At 45.9% G+C, this 15,075-nt stretch overlaps 1 protein-coding gene across 5 annotated transcripts in view; it reads right to left on the bottom strand.

Annotated features, from left to right (window-relative positions):
• USO1 (USO1 vesicle transport factor) overlaps positions 1-15,075 on the bottom strand; it is a 50,881-nt gene that overhangs the window by 17,180 nt on the left and 18,626 nt on the right. For 3 of the 5 annotated variants that reach the window (XM_028701715.2, XM_028701716.2, XM_028701720.2), the window contains 8 exons: positions 13,385-13,440; positions 12,271-12,391; positions 11,185-11,363; positions 10,852-10,992; positions 10,051-10,139; positions 7,119-7,273; positions 6,027-6,238; positions 4,560-4,580 (listed from right to left, as the gene is read on the bottom strand). In XM_028701715.2, coding sequence (XP_028557548.2) covers positions 4,560-4,580; positions 6,027-6,238; positions 7,119-7,273; positions 10,051-10,139; positions 10,852-10,992; positions 11,185-11,363; positions 12,271-12,391; positions 13,385-13,440 — 974 coding nt within the window. The remainder of the gene's footprint in view (positions 1-4,559; positions 4,581-6,026; positions 6,239-7,118; positions 7,274-10,050; positions 10,140-10,851; positions 10,993-11,184; positions 11,364-12,270; positions 12,392-13,384; positions 13,441-15,075) is intronic. The other 2 variants (XM_028701718.2, XM_028701719.2) reach the window with 1 other exon arrangement.

Below are 15,075 nucleotides of genomic sequence, written 5' to 3'. Positions count from 1 at the left end.
AAAGTCGATGCGCAAGAGGGAGGGATCAGAACACCCGGGAGATGGAGAGACGAGAACTGAAGGTTTGCAGAAGTACAGTTGTTGTTGTTGTTGTTTGTTGTTGTTAGAAAACAAGACCTTAAGGGCTGGGATGGGGAGAACCCCTCAAAACAGCTAAATGAGGACCAAACATGGGCAGTAGCCACAGAACGTTGGGTCAATTGTTGAAGTGGGGGAGAGAGAAGGGAGTGGAATTTCCTGGTGGGAAGTAGCTGGTGAAAACGAGAATGCAGCTGCAGCAACCCAACAAGCATAAAAACACTTCTGATCAGCTAAACATGTGTGTGTATCTGTGGCGTTTGCCTCCTAGGTGGGTCATAAGGAAAGGGTTAAAATGAGCGTGATGTGATTGGCCAGTGGAAACTGATAGGAGGAGTTAGGGTTAGAGGGGGAGTTGTGTGAAAGTTAGTTGAGAGTTGGGAGTTGAAGAAGGAAGAGGGAGGATATAAGTCTGTGGGTTGGTCGAGTTGTGTGGTGAGGGAGTGAGAGGAATTGTTAGGTGGAGTCCGATAGATAGTTGGGATAATCAGTTTGAAGTTGTTAGGAACGAATAGGACAGTTAAGGAGCTAAGATTAAGAAACTGCCAAGAGAAATTAACTGAAACCATAAGCTTGTTCATGCCTATAAAAGAAACTTGATTATTTGTTAATGTTACCAACTGACTGGACTCCGTGTGGACCCGTGAGAAACGGGTTGGTGGCAGCGAAGAAAGCAACCACAGTGGTGGCACAGGGTCAATAGACCGTCAAACGTCTGGGGGCCCTGTGTGATCGCTGCCACCACTTTTGACCCACCACTTTTGACCCACCTAGAAGGCAAATGCCACAGTTATCTTTCTGTGCTCCCTTTCTTTCCTCCTCTTTCCTCACCTGAGATAAACAGGAGTACAGGAGGATGCAGAAAAGAGACACACATATAAGAAAAGAGGATCACATTATTGTCCGGATCAGTCACCTCCTGATTTGCACTGAGAGGCTGTTTTTGAACGTTCCCAGAGATGGAGGTGACAGCTGTCCGTAGATATCGAAGAAGAAATCAAGTATCTTGGCACAGCTGTGATTGGATGTCAAGTGTGCTCATCCACATCCCCCCAAATAAAATATATAGGAAAGGAAAATAATTCCAATTCATTCTAACTCAGTTGCTATTCAGTGCAAAACAGTTCCCGGTGCAAATGCAGTTCATTGTCCCCACACTGGTTAGAAGGGCTGTTACTGGGAAAGAGTGGCGTGTGACATCCATGCGGTTTAGTTCACACACCGAATATTGCAGACCAGGCTCCGAGTGGTTTAAGGCAACCCTGCAGGGTTGCTCAGAGGTAGGAGACGGCTTAAATTGGAGGGAGAAACAGAAAATACAACAACTCTGTCGTATTCAGGCTGAGGGCTTGGCTAGAGAGCAGCAGCCCTTTTTAGTGCCGGAGGACAAAAGCTGGGTATGTGGTTGGTTTCAACCCCCAGTCAAAAATTCTCCATACCTCTCAGGATCGCGGCAAATATTAAATTGCCTCCGCAGACCTTCCTCTTAGGTCAGACCAAATACTCAATTGCGTGCAGAAGCCGCATGCATGTAAACTGGTTAACCCTCTTAAATGTTTAAAAACAAAACAAATAGATTAATGAATAATATGAATATTGCATACAAAAGTCAAGTCTAAATCAGAGCATGGTCTCCTGTCTTTTTTCAGGTCCCTCAGGCTTGGATAAAACATGCACACCAGAGATAAAAAGGTAAAGGTACCCCTGCCCGTACGGGCCAGTCTTGCCAGACTCTAGGGTTGTGCGCTCATCTCACTCTAAAGGCCGGGGGCCAGCGCTGTCCGGAGACACTTCCGGGTCACGTGGCCAGCGTGACAAGCTGCATCTGGCGAGCCAGCACAGCACACGGAACGCCGTTTACCTTCCCGCTGGTAAGCAGTCCCTATTTATCTACTTGCACTTTAAGGGTGCTTTCGAACTGCTAGGTTGGCAGGCGCTGGGACCGAACAACGGGAGCGCACCCCGCCGCGGGGATTCGAACCGCCGACCATGCGATCGGCAAGTCCTAGGCACTGAGGTTTTACCCACAGCGCCACCCGCGTCCCTACACCAGAGATACCCTGCAACAATTTGCATAAGCCTTTTAACGACCAAGTTAATGAACACTACCTTCCAGTCTTGGTTCAAACGTAAAGTCCCTCAGCTTCTTAGCCATGGTTAAGCAACTAGCAGACCCTCTTAGATTAATGAATTCTGTTTCCCTTCAAATTACTCCTTCCTTTTGCTATGATGAGTGTTCCACCTGCATCTAGTCGAACAACAATCTCGATAGCTTTAAGCCAGATTTTAAAACCATGGTTGGAAGCGAGTTTCACACTTTGTTTTAAAACAAAAAGGGGGGGGGGGACACTTAACATTTCATCTGTGCCTAGTTGAACGCTAACTATGGCTAGCTCTGAAAAGGGATGGAAGGGATCTTAGTGGGAGAGGAGGGCACAGGCCTAACGCGGAACTGAGCAGGCATGGGGAGAGAGGAAGGTGTGCTCAAGCCAGCCCCTTCTGATACCTTAACCATGGTTAAGATACTGGGAAATATTATGCCTGCACAGTGGGGTCAAGAGAAAAAAAGCACAAACCAAGAGGTTCAATGCAAAAGCCTGCAAAAACTTAAGAGCAGCAGCATGAAAAAGGGCCTTGTTTAATACTGACCACTCATTTCAAAGAAACAGAAAGCAGCACACACTCTTGAAATGAGAGCTTTTTTTAAAAAAAAGGCACTGCTCTACTGATTTTATTGCTGACTGTATTTAGAAAGCAATGATCTGGCATTGCTGGTCAGTTAACGGGAGGGTTCCTGCTCATACCCCCAAAGGAGTTCACCTTCAAGTAACAAAGCCCAAGGCCCTTGTTAAATTTTGCATACATCTGCAGCAGTCAAAACATCAGCTGGCAAACTAATCTGTCTTGTCTATTTCTATACCGGAGATGATTTATCAAAACAAGCAAGATCTCTGTTTTTAGACTAAGAGCTTTACGGATGGAGGACTGCGTGTTGAGATTCCTTCATAGCAGGGGGTTGGTCTAGATGACCCTCAGGGTCCCTCTCAACTCTAAAATACTGTGATTCTAAGATGAATTATTTCCTTCGTCCCGCAACAGAACATTAGGCTGCAATCCCATCTGGGAATAGGCTCCACTGAATTCATTGTGACTTAGTCCGATGTAGATATGCACACACTTTTCAACCAAACTCAGGCACCTGTGGATTTGAGGACTGTGCAGTGTGGGGTAGAACCCTGAAGCTCTCAGGGAAAGGCAGGGGAAAGAGTGCTGCATATAGATATAGATTGCTATTTTTTGTATAAAAGGTAAAGGACCCCTGACAGTTACGTCCAGTCGCAGACGACTCTGGGGTTGCGGCCCTCATCTCGCTTTACAGGCCAAGGGAGCCGGCATTTGTCCGCAGACAGTTTTTCCAGGTCATGTGGCCAGCATGACTAAGCCGCTTCTGGCAAAACCAGAGGAGTGCACGGAAACGCCGTTTACCTTCCCGCCGGAGGGGTACCTATTTATCTACTTGCACTTTGCATGCTTTCAAACTGCTAGGTGGGCAGGAGCTGGGACTGAGCAACGGGAGCTCACCCTGTCGCAGGGATTCGACCCGCCGACCTTCTGATCGGCAAGTCCTAGGCTCTGTGGTTTAATCCGCAGCGCCACCCGCGTCCCTCCATTTTTTTGTATACTACTTCTTAATTGCTTCAAATGCTGATTAAACTTATTGGAAAGGTCCCTGTGGCGTTTGCCCTCCTAGATGGATCATAAGGAAAGGGTTAAATGAGTGTGAAGTGATTGGCCAGTGGGAACCCAAGGGGAGGAGTTAAGAGTTGGAGTTGTTGGGAGTCAGTTGGGAGTTGGAGAAGGAAGAGGGAGGATAAGGCTGTGGGTTGGTCTAGTTTTGATGTGTGTGTGAGAGAGAAACTGTTAGGAGGAGTCAGATAGACAGTTGGGATAATTAGTTAGGAGTTATTAGGAAGGTATAGGCCGGTATAGAAACTAAGGTTAAGAAACTGACAAGAAAAATGATCTGAAACCATGCTTATAAAATAAACTTGATTATTTGTTTTAATGTTAACAACTGTCTGGACTCAGTGTGTACCCGAGAGAAACGGGTTGGTGGCAGCGGGGAAGTGATCATAGTGGTGGCACAGGGATCAATAGACGGTCAAACGTCCGGGGACCCTGTGTGATCACCACAGTCACAATAAATCCACACTGAGAAAGCCGTCTACCCATGGCTTTGCAAAGCCTCCACCTGTGGAGAAAGAAAGCACCGTAACAACCAAGTTTCCCACACCACAGTTCCCAAGAGCACCAGTAGAGAAAGAGAGCTGGTTACTGGAAATAAAACTAGGCAGCAACACCAAACTGTTAAGTAGGGGAGGGGAAAAACTTCAAAGCAGTTATTTCATAAAACACACGGCAAAGCTAAGAGAGCAGAAACACCCTAGTGTGATCCAAGCTCCAGGCGAACCAATACATACCCGTCTGTCGATCTTATCACCCTGTGAATCATACATTAAGAATGATAAGGGAATGTTATAGGTCTATTATATACACTTACACAATGCAGGGTTAACTTCTAAATGTTTTGTTTTTATTTCCACTGATGGGAGCTGCCCCATGTATATTTACATCGCAGGAAGCATACAGATTAAAATTAAATAAATTAGCAGTGGCCATTTCTGGTGCAGCCTGATCACTACCTTATTTTGCATGAGATGGAAGGCAGCGCAGGAGCCCAAAGGTCTGGTGACTCTGCAGCTTATATAAGTCAAATCTGACTCACGGGGATCATATTGTTCTTGTATGCAGGCAGCTACCCATGCTGTTTCCCCCAAATGCAAAACAGGATATTGCTCATTACATAAGTAGGCAATTGTGATTTATTGCGCTCCATGCCAAGCAAGAGAAAAGCCTGAAAAGCCCATTTCAAGGCTTATCAAGGAACAGACTTGCGTGTTGAGACCCAGCAGCCACCCCCTCGTTGGGAAATAACTCACACAAGGACACAAATATTAAGTTTATGTTATTGGGCAAATTTGGCCACAACTTTATTGAATTACAGAATGTGAGCGGTATTGGCTTAGGCATTGACTGGACCTGACTATATCTGACTCCTGCGTGCTGTGCAGGAAGTCCGGTAAAGGTAAACCACCTGTAGGGGGAGGAAGCGATCCAAGAGGAAGTCCTCCGGCTCGCTCCTCGGTTTAAACTGCCCCGGCCACGCCCCGCCTCCGGCCAGCGGATTGGCCGGCCGGGCTCTGACGTGGCCGGGATCCCCCGGGCAACGGGGGACAAAGTCCCCCGCCCCCGGTGGGGAGTGGGTGGCCATGCGGTCCACCACAACTCCTCCCCACTGGGAAGTGGAGCAGATTTATCGTTCGTAATGGGCAGATGGGGGTGGGGGTGGGACACAACAGGAAGAACGCGAACCTGTTTGGCCTCCGCTTGTTTAGCAAAGTACAAAGTTAATACAGAAATTGGTGTACCCACACAATTCTTGGCATCTTGTCAGAAAGCAACTCAAATGCTAATACGGCCCAAGCCCCCAATCTATTATGCATATTTTGATTGCCAGTTCTGTTGAAGGTTTGCAGATCCACTTGACTACATTATTTAGTTCTCAGCAACCCGCCGTTCTTTGTGTTATATAAGCCACAGATGTTGCTTGTTAGGCCAGCGAGCCTGACTTTACCCATCCTATTACGCCCAGCACGCTAACTGCAATTCAACAGGAACCGAAAGAGATCGTGTGCAACCTCTTGTGTCCGAGATAATTCACTAGGCACCTTGACTTGTTACAACAAAAACAACTAGCATGAAATTTAAAATGACCGGCAGCCTCCTTTCGACTGAAGAGAACGGCACTTCTTGATATAAAGTACCGTTATTTCCCAGCTTAACAAGAGAACGATTAACGTGAGACACACAAAACGTAAACGCTGTACCTGAGACAGAATGTTGGTGCACTGTTGGAGTAAGGACACTGGAGGGTTGCCAATGCTGGTTGCCAGCTGCACTCTTAGCAGCTGCTCTTTCAGAGTGGCGTTTTCTTGCAAGGCGTGAGCCAGCGCCACAGCCGCGCACCAGTTGGAAAGAGAGTCTGTAGAGAAGAGTCCTGCACAGAGCAGCTGGCCAGCCGAGACGGAATTCCCAGTAGCTGCAATAGGAGGCACACAATGAAACAAAAAAATGTATTTAAATTATATATATATATAAAATTAAATCCCTGGGAGTTCATTTAAAATACAGTGGTACCTCTGGTTACATACTTAATTCTTAGTATCTTAACCTGAAACTGTTCTTAACCTGAAGCACCACTTTAGCTAATGGGGCCTCCTGCTGCCGCCACTGCACGATTTCTGTTTCCATCCTGAAGCAAAGTTCTTAACCTGAGGTACTATTTCTGGGTTAGCTGAGTCTGTAACCTGAAGCGTATGTAACCCGAGGTACCACTGTACACCCGAAACATGTCAAATACAGTAGTACAGTGGTGCCCCGCAAGACGAATGCCTCGCAAGACAAAAAACTCGCTAGACGAAAGGGTTTTTTGTTTTTTGAGCTGCTTCGCAAGACGATTTTCCCTATGGGCTTGCTTCGCAAGACGGAAACGTCTTGCAAGTTTGTTTCCTTTTCCTTAACACCGTTAATACAGTTGCGACTTGACTTCGAGGAGCAACTCATAGAACGCGGTGTGGTAGCCCTTTTTTGAGGTTTTTAAAGACTTTGGTGATTTTTGAAGCTTTTCCAAAACTTTCCCGACACCGTGCTTCGCAAGACGAAAAAAATCGCAAGACGACAAAACTCGCGGAACGAATTAATTTCGTCTTGTGAGGCACCACTGTACCTTGGTTGTCGAACTTAATCCATTCCAGGAGTCCGTTCGACTCCTGGAAGCGTTCGAAAACCAAGGCACAGCTTCCGACTGGCTGCAGGAGCTCCCTGCATTCAACTGGAAGCTGCATCGGACGTTTGGCTTCCAAAGAAGATTTGAAAAACCTCACTCATAAAACTACAGCGACATATTTAAAATTCTATACCATCAATGGTTGAAGGTAGAAGTGTTGACACAATTTCTCCTTGCCCCTTCTCGTTCTTGTATAAGAAGCACTGGAAACAATACAGGACTGCACAACGCAGCACAAATGGTTGTCTTTCATTCACCATCGACATAAGTAGTACTACAATTGCAGGCCTGTCAAGTTTAAAAGAAGAAAATCTATTAGTTTGGTGTTTTTTTAAAAATGTATGCAAATATAAAAACAATGATACTCTTGAGGACTTGAATGATTATTATTAATAATAATTTATCTATATGTCACCACTCTGGGTGGCTTCCAACAAACTGAAACAGCAGCTAAGAGCAGACATATTAAACATCAAAGGCTACTCAACCATGTGATTCTACAGTAAGACATCCATTATTATTTTAATCACTTTGACTTATTAAATTTGTATACCACCCTACATCTGAAGATGACAGGGCAGTTCAAAACATAAAAACACAAAATGAGGACACAAAATACATTTGAATAAACAAATGAATAAATACACCGGCACTAGATTCTTGTGCAAAACACAGAAACAGTTACGCTGATTGCAACAGGTGCTTATGGAAGTCCTCTCTTACAGACTGAAAGGAAGTCTTGCAGAAATCAGAGCACAGGTAAGTGACAGAATGCACTTCAGATGGCAGTGGACTACAACTCCCATGTTCCTGGACCATTAGCTACCTTGGCTGGGGCAGATGGGAGTGGGGAACCCAACATCATCCACATGGCACCAGGGTGGCTACCTCGACTTAAGAGGACTACAAAATAACAGCAACAACCCTAGACCCAAAGTGGCCTGTCTGTACAGCTAGAAAGTTTCAGCTCAATGAGATGCCAGCCTTGCCATTAGAAAACAGGAGAAGCATGGATTCCCCACCAGCCATCAAATGACGTCTTGATTCTCCTTTGTTTTCACGAAGGGCTGTGGCTTGGTGGTAGATCACATGTTTTACATGCAAAGGGTCTCATGTTCAATCTCCAGGTGAGGCAGGAAGAGACACTTGTCTGTTGCCAGTGAGCGTAGAAAATATTGACTTAGATGGATCAGTGGTCTGGTCTTGGTATATACCGTATTTTTCGCCCTATAGGGCGCACTGGCCCATAGGACGCACCTCATTTTGGGGGGGGGGGAATGAATAAAAAAAATTATCCCCCCCCCCCAGCCGCGGGGCTGGGGCGGGGGAAGCCCGAACTTCCCCCGACCCCAGAACAGGCTGCTATCCGCAAGCCTTGCGAGCCCAGCGGCAACTCCCGCCGGGCGCGCAAGGCTTGCGGACACCTGCGCGAAGCACGGGGAGTCCTTGGGAGGGCGCCCCGTGCTCCACGCTGCAGGCTGCCGCCCGCAAGCCTTGCAAGCCCGCGGGAACTCCCGCCAGGCGCGCAAGGCTTGCGGATAGCTTCCTGAAGCTTGGAGAGCGAGAGGGGTAGGTGCGCACCGACGCCTCTCGCTCTCCAGGCTTCAGCGAAAGCCTGCATTCGCCCCATAGGACGCACACACATTTCCCCTTCATTTTTGGAGGGGGGAAAGTGTGTCCTATAGGGTGAAAAATACGGTATAACGCACCTTCTTATGTTCCAAAGTTCTTCCAAGGAACAACTGTAACAGCTCAGATCAAATGCGAACAGCACTCAAAGCTAGAACGCAATGTTAACTCACTTAGGGATCAAAGAGAAATCTATTTCGCTGCTGGTGTTTTGTCAGCTGGCAAGAAAATGCTTCCTTAAGCTATTTCCCCCTTGCATATAGGGATTCTCTGTCTGCGCACTCCAAGTACACATGCCAAGTCGACTTTCCACCCAAGTAGCTATGCTCATAACAGGAAGAAGAGTTTGGATTTGCTATCCCGCTTTATCACTACCCGAAGGAGTCTCAAAGCGGCTAACAGTCTCCTTTCCCTTCCTCCCCACAACAAACACTCTGTGAGGTGAGTGAGGCTGAGAGATTTCAGAGAAGTGTCACTGGCCCAAGGTCACCCAGCAGCTGCATGTGGAGGAGAGGGGAAGCGAACCCGGTTCACCAGATTACGAGTCTACCGCTCTTAACCACTACACCCCACTGGGTCCAAGCTGGTACACCTACCTACAAGGAGCTCTGCTTAAGACAGCCAGTGCTCCTGCTTGCATTTCCAAACAAGAAGAGTGAGCTACACTGCTGTGAAAGCTAGAGGGAGTAATCCAGGACGGGCTATACAGAAGCTGGAGGAGGATCCCCATTTCAGCAGCAGAGCACATTTACCTTCAGAAGTCCCCGGTTCAATACCTGGCTGCCCCGGTTGAGGCTCTCAGGCAGCAGATCTAAGATGGACCCCCTGCCAAAGGGCCCTGGAAAGCTTCTGCAAAAGTTGATAAAACTTTTCAGAACTGGCGCCAACCTTTAATCCCAAGTACTTCTAACTGAAAAAGAAAATGGCGGTGTGGTGCCACTGGTGGATATAACTTATGTCAGGAAACAAAACATTCTTTGTTCTCATTCCTGAGGTACAAAACCAAAGGTCCCGACAACAATGAGCTATATGGATCAATGGTCAGACTTGTCATGGAAATAGCTTCACAAGGTCGCTGCAAATTAAGCTTCATGAAACGCCAGAGGCTTCTGTTTTTGCCCGTTTCTGACCATAGAATCATAGAGTTGGAATAGACCACAAGGGCCATCGAGTCCAACCCCCTGCCAAGCAGGAAACACCATCAGAGCACTCCTGACATATGTTTGTCAAGCCTCTGCTTAAAGACCTCCAAAGAAGGAGACTCCACCACACTCCTTGGCAGCAAATTCCACTGTCGAACAGCTCTTACTGTCAGGAAGTTCTTCCTAATGTTTAGGAAGAAATGACATTTCTGGTTTTACACCAATCAATTCCAGTTGCAAACATCTTGCGATTTATGTTTACAATAAAGGGCATCAAAATTTTCCTTACCCTACCTTGGTGGGTTTGAAGGTGCATTTACTGAAGCAAAGTAGTCTTGATTCATCTGACACCCGCGAATGACCTCCGACACAGTGTTAATGGTCTAGAAGGCAACAAGGCAAAAGCAGGTTACTGAACCATCAGAACCGAGAGCAGTACAATGAACTGGTCCCAGCTTCAGATCTTCAGAACTATGCAACGCTATAAAACATGCAGGGACACGGGTGGCACTGTGGGTTAAACCACAGAGCCTAGGGCTTGCCAACTGGAAGGCTGGCAGTTTGAATCCCTGCGACGGGTTGAGCTCCCGTTGCTTGGTCCCAGCTCCTGCCAACCTAGTAGTTCGAAAGCACGAAAGACTGGACCTGACCATTAGGTCCAGTCACGGACAACTCTGGGGTTGCGGTGCTTATCTCGCTTTATTGGCCGAGGGAGCTGGCATACAGCTTCCGGGTCATGTGGCCAGCAGGACTAAGCCGCTTCTGGCGAACCAGAGCAGCGCACAGAAACGCCGGTTACCTTCCCGCCGGAGTGGTACCTATTTATGTACTTGCACTTTGACGTGCTTTCAAACTGCTAGGTTGGCAGGAGAGGGACCGAGCAATGGGAGCTCACCCTGTCGCGGGGATTCGAACTGCCGACCTTCTGATCAGCAAGCACTAGGCTTTGTGGTTTAGACCACAGCACCACCCGCGTCCCTGACCTGCTCTTAAAAGCATCCAAATCCATGTCATCCTCTCCTTGCCTGATCAGATCTGTTCTCAGCTACGGAGTTTATGGTTACTAAATGCACCACCTTCCTTCTACTCCCTTACCTCAGTAAGAATATCAGCAGGAACTCCAGTTGCCATCAGGATTATACAAAGCTGCTGCAGCAACCCACAATGAAACATGGCTCTCTGACAACTGCTTGTGGCACCAGGGGGGTTCGTGGGGGATACCAGCACTCGGACCAGCTGAAAAGGATTTCATATAGCGTCATATACACATGCTAAAAATCCACCCGAGGAACTTTCCTTTTTCACAAGACAGAACTATGTAGAATTACATGAAAGTCAAAGCACACCTTCATCATGATATAGAGGTGAACACAACAGATCTGACCTCAAGTCTTTGCTGACCATTACATTATGCTGAGAAGCATTTACCTGGAGCATCAGATGAAGATTGGTTACTTTCTGAGCTGACCAGCCAGAATTGTCGTCGCCAACTTCAAACCACGGCTTCATACGCTGAATATAGGAACCTTCCTTAAAGAAATTCTGATTGGAATTGTTGTTCTTCAACAAATTTTGCAGCAAGAGAAGACAATCCTCCACAACTATGCCTGAAAGGACAGAAGCGTCAAAGCACGTTAGTTTCAACAGTCAGAATTACTCCGTTAAATTTTAGCGCCACACAATATTATTGCTATCATCTAGGCACCGAAAAGACTAGAGTGAAGGCATCTGTTATCATGAGTTAGGGAGCTCCAAAGTGTGGGGGCTGACACACTAAAAGAATGATTTCTTACAAATGCAGAGTGAGTATTTTGTGGCACTAAAATTTTATGAGATACTAAAAGGCCTTCACTACGTAAATACATTTTAGAACCAATTCTTATGTTATGATGTACGAAGCCCATCTGTCTAGATTATTTATTTATTTCAGTTATAAGAACATTCATGGGCTGTTTTCAAACCCTAACAAGGATCATGAAAGCAGACAAGACCTTTTAAAAAACAATTAAAGCAATATTTAGCAAGGTGAAGAGCAAGAAGAGCAAAGAGTGTAAAATTAAAACCGCTATACCCTAATTAAATGCCATTGGAATAATGGCGTTCATGCAGCCCAACGGATCAGAGAGTCAGAAAGGACTAAGCACAGAAATTTAGGACATTTAGGGTGAAAGAAATTTAGGGTGAAAGAACTAGTCTCAGACATGCTGCCGAATGGCTTCCCCATCACACTTTTAGGCTATGAAGGAAGCTATGAGCACTGTGTTATACTGGATATTTAAAATTAAGTTTCATTATCCCACCACAAAATGAGGTAATAAGGTTTAGGCTTTGACCCACAAGCTGTTCAAGCTCTTTTTTCTCCCCCTTTGTTCCCTAGAATTCAGTAAGACATTGCAAGAAAGAAAGCAGGGAAAGGGTTGGATTCCTTAACCCAGAGCTGAAACTGAACAGGTTCGTGTCTGACATTCAGTGCTGCATAAGCTATGATGATAGAGCACATCTTTCAAGGCATACCTCCGTCGCTGTTTCCCTCGTCCGTTATGATATCCAACAACCTCTCAAAGGCATTTTCAAAAGCGACTATTTTCTGGATGGCTGCATTACTTTTTGTCAACTGCTGAAGTAACAAGACACCCTGAGGGAGAAAAAGGCAGACAGAAGTGACCAGCAAAACTTTAACTCTGGAAAAAAATGGTTTCTTTAACAGGGGTCAGCAAACTTTTTCAGCAGGGGGCCGGTCCACTGTCCCTCAGACCTTGTGGGGGGGCCGGACTATATTTTTTGGGGGGAACTGAACGAATTCCACTGCCCCAGAAATAACCCAGAGATTCATTTTAAATAGAAGCACAAATTCTACTCATGTAAAAACACACTGATTCCCAGACCGTTTGCGGGCCGGATTTAGAAGGCGAATGGGCTGGATTTGGGCCTTAGTTTGCCTACCCATGGGGACGCGAGTGGTGCTGTGGGTTAAACCACAGAGCCTAGGACTTGCTGATCAGAAGGTCGGTGGTTCAAATCCCCGCCACGGGGTGAGCTCCCGTTGCTTGGTCCCTGCTCCTGCCAACCTAGCAGTTCGAAAGCACGTCAAAGTGTAAGTAGATAAATAGGTACCGCTCCGGCGGGAAGGTAAATGGTGTTTCCCGGAAGCTGTACGCCGGCTCCCTCGGCCAATAAAGCGAGATGAGCACTGCAATCCCAGAGTCGGTCACGAATGGACCTAATGGTCAGGGGTCCCTTTACCTTTATCTTGCCTACCCATGCTTTAAATGATACACCAATGTTCAAGTGAGCAAGGTCCCATTCAGCAGAATCAGACGAGCGCCGGTGTGTGCTGCTGTGCGTGTGACTGTCAGGATTGGAAGGATCAAACCCACTATCCATTATGCGATGCCCTGAAGATCTTAATGCGCTTTCTAAACTTGAACAAATATCTTACAATCAATAATCTAGTTTGGGTATCTATTTGGACATATGGACTGCTTATATCGATATATAAATTAGGACTGATGCGTTGCTCTTATTGTTAATGTAAGCTGCCATCCCCCCTTTTTTTAATCTGTTGTACTTGCAATAAAAATGAAAATATGATTAGATACAACTGTACACTCTGTTATTTTCTACTTACATCATTCCGTATGACCTCTCTAGAATCTGCTAGCAGGTCCATCAGCCTTGAGACGCCTTAAAGAGAGAACCGTGACAAAATATCGTTATGCCCAGGCATATAAAGCTACCTTAACGCAAGTCAAAAGGTATGCAATTTATCATCATCATCATCATCATCATCATCATCATCATCATCATCGTATTTTCTGGTGTATAAGACGACTGGGTGTATAAGACGACCCCCCAACTTTTCCAGTTTAAATACAGAGTTTGGGATATACTCGCTGTATAAGACTACCCCTCTTCCAACGCACACCAAATAAAAATTAAAAAACCAGTCTGCAGTCCGGCTCGGAAATCCACTCCACTTCCCAGTGGCCGGGGGCTTCTGGGGCCAATTTTCAAGCGTATTTCTGCTTCATCTAGAGAGCTTGGTGTCCTCTGATTTAATTTGTTGTCGTTTTATCCTTTGGTGAGGAGTTGCTACAGGAGCTGCTGCTGTAGCCGGTGTATAAGACGACCCCCAACATTTGAGAAGATTTTCCTTGGTTAAAAAGTAGTCTTATACACCAGAAAATACAGTATTATTATTATTATTGCTGCTGCTGCTATTATTTATTCAACTTATTTGCCATACAAAAAGTCTCCAGGTGGCTCACATGTACAACAAAAACAACTACAGTGGTCCCTTTGTTCTCAAATGCCTTGGTACTCAAACAACTTGGAACCCAAACACTGCAAACCTGGAAGTGTTCCGGTTTGCGAACTTTTTTGGGAAGCCAAACGTGCTCTGTTTTGAGTGTTGTGCTTCTGATTTCAGCACCACACTTCTGTTTTGAGTGTTACCCCGAGGTCTGTCTGGTTTTGCTATTTATTTTGCATTTTTGTTTTTGCGGCTGTGTGGAACCCAGTTCAATTGATTGATTGTGTGACTGCAGTACATTGTTTATTGCTTTCATTTTATGGATCAATGGTCTTGTTAGATAGTAAAATTCTTGTTAAATTGCTGTTTTAGGGGTTGTTTTTAAAAGTCTGGAACAGATTAATCCATTTTGCATTACTTTCTATAGGAAAGCACGCCTTGGTTTTGGAACGCTTTGGTTTTGGAATGGATTGAGTTTGAGAACCAAGGTACCACTGTATTATGTTTAGCAAAACAATATTCCTCCAAACACACACACACACACACACACACACACACACACACACACACAATTATCATAATTCCTCAAAAGCCTTAACCTGCTGCTAAAAGCCAAACACTTTCTCCTCTAACGGGCAATGGATCTCAAGGGTCTCAACCAAGAGGCCTTTCCCAGCCCTACAAATGGAGATCCATTTAACTAAAAATGCCAAGAACTGAACCTAAGAATTTCTGCATTCACACTGTGAGATGTGTCACACTTAAAAAACCTGTGAAAACAGCAACTTCTGGAATGGCTTACCAGCATTCAGAGACCTTAAAAAGCTGCGGATGCTCCCCTTTGTATCACTACAGCCTAGCAGATGTTCTGGCTACATTTCAGACGCAGAAATGTGTTCAGACTGCTCTGGATAGATCATCGGATTCACAGGTTGGAGGATGCTATTGGGCTTATCTCTGAGAGGTCAAGTGGCCTTGAAGGCATGAAGCACCTTTCACCCGTTTACGTTGATGAATCTCTCCTGGACGAAAATAGCCTGGCCACAGTAATTACAGCCTGGTAATAT

The sequence above is a fragment of the Podarcis muralis genome, chromosome 13 (genome assembly GCF_964188315.1).
Source record: "Podarcis muralis chromosome 13, rPodMur119.hap1.1, whole genome shotgun sequence".
Lineage (NCBI taxonomy): Eukaryota > Metazoa > Chordata > Lepidosauria > Squamata > Lacertidae > Podarcis > Podarcis muralis.
Note: the sequence above shows the minus strand (reverse complement) of the source record. Positions and strands in the feature narration are given on the sequence as shown.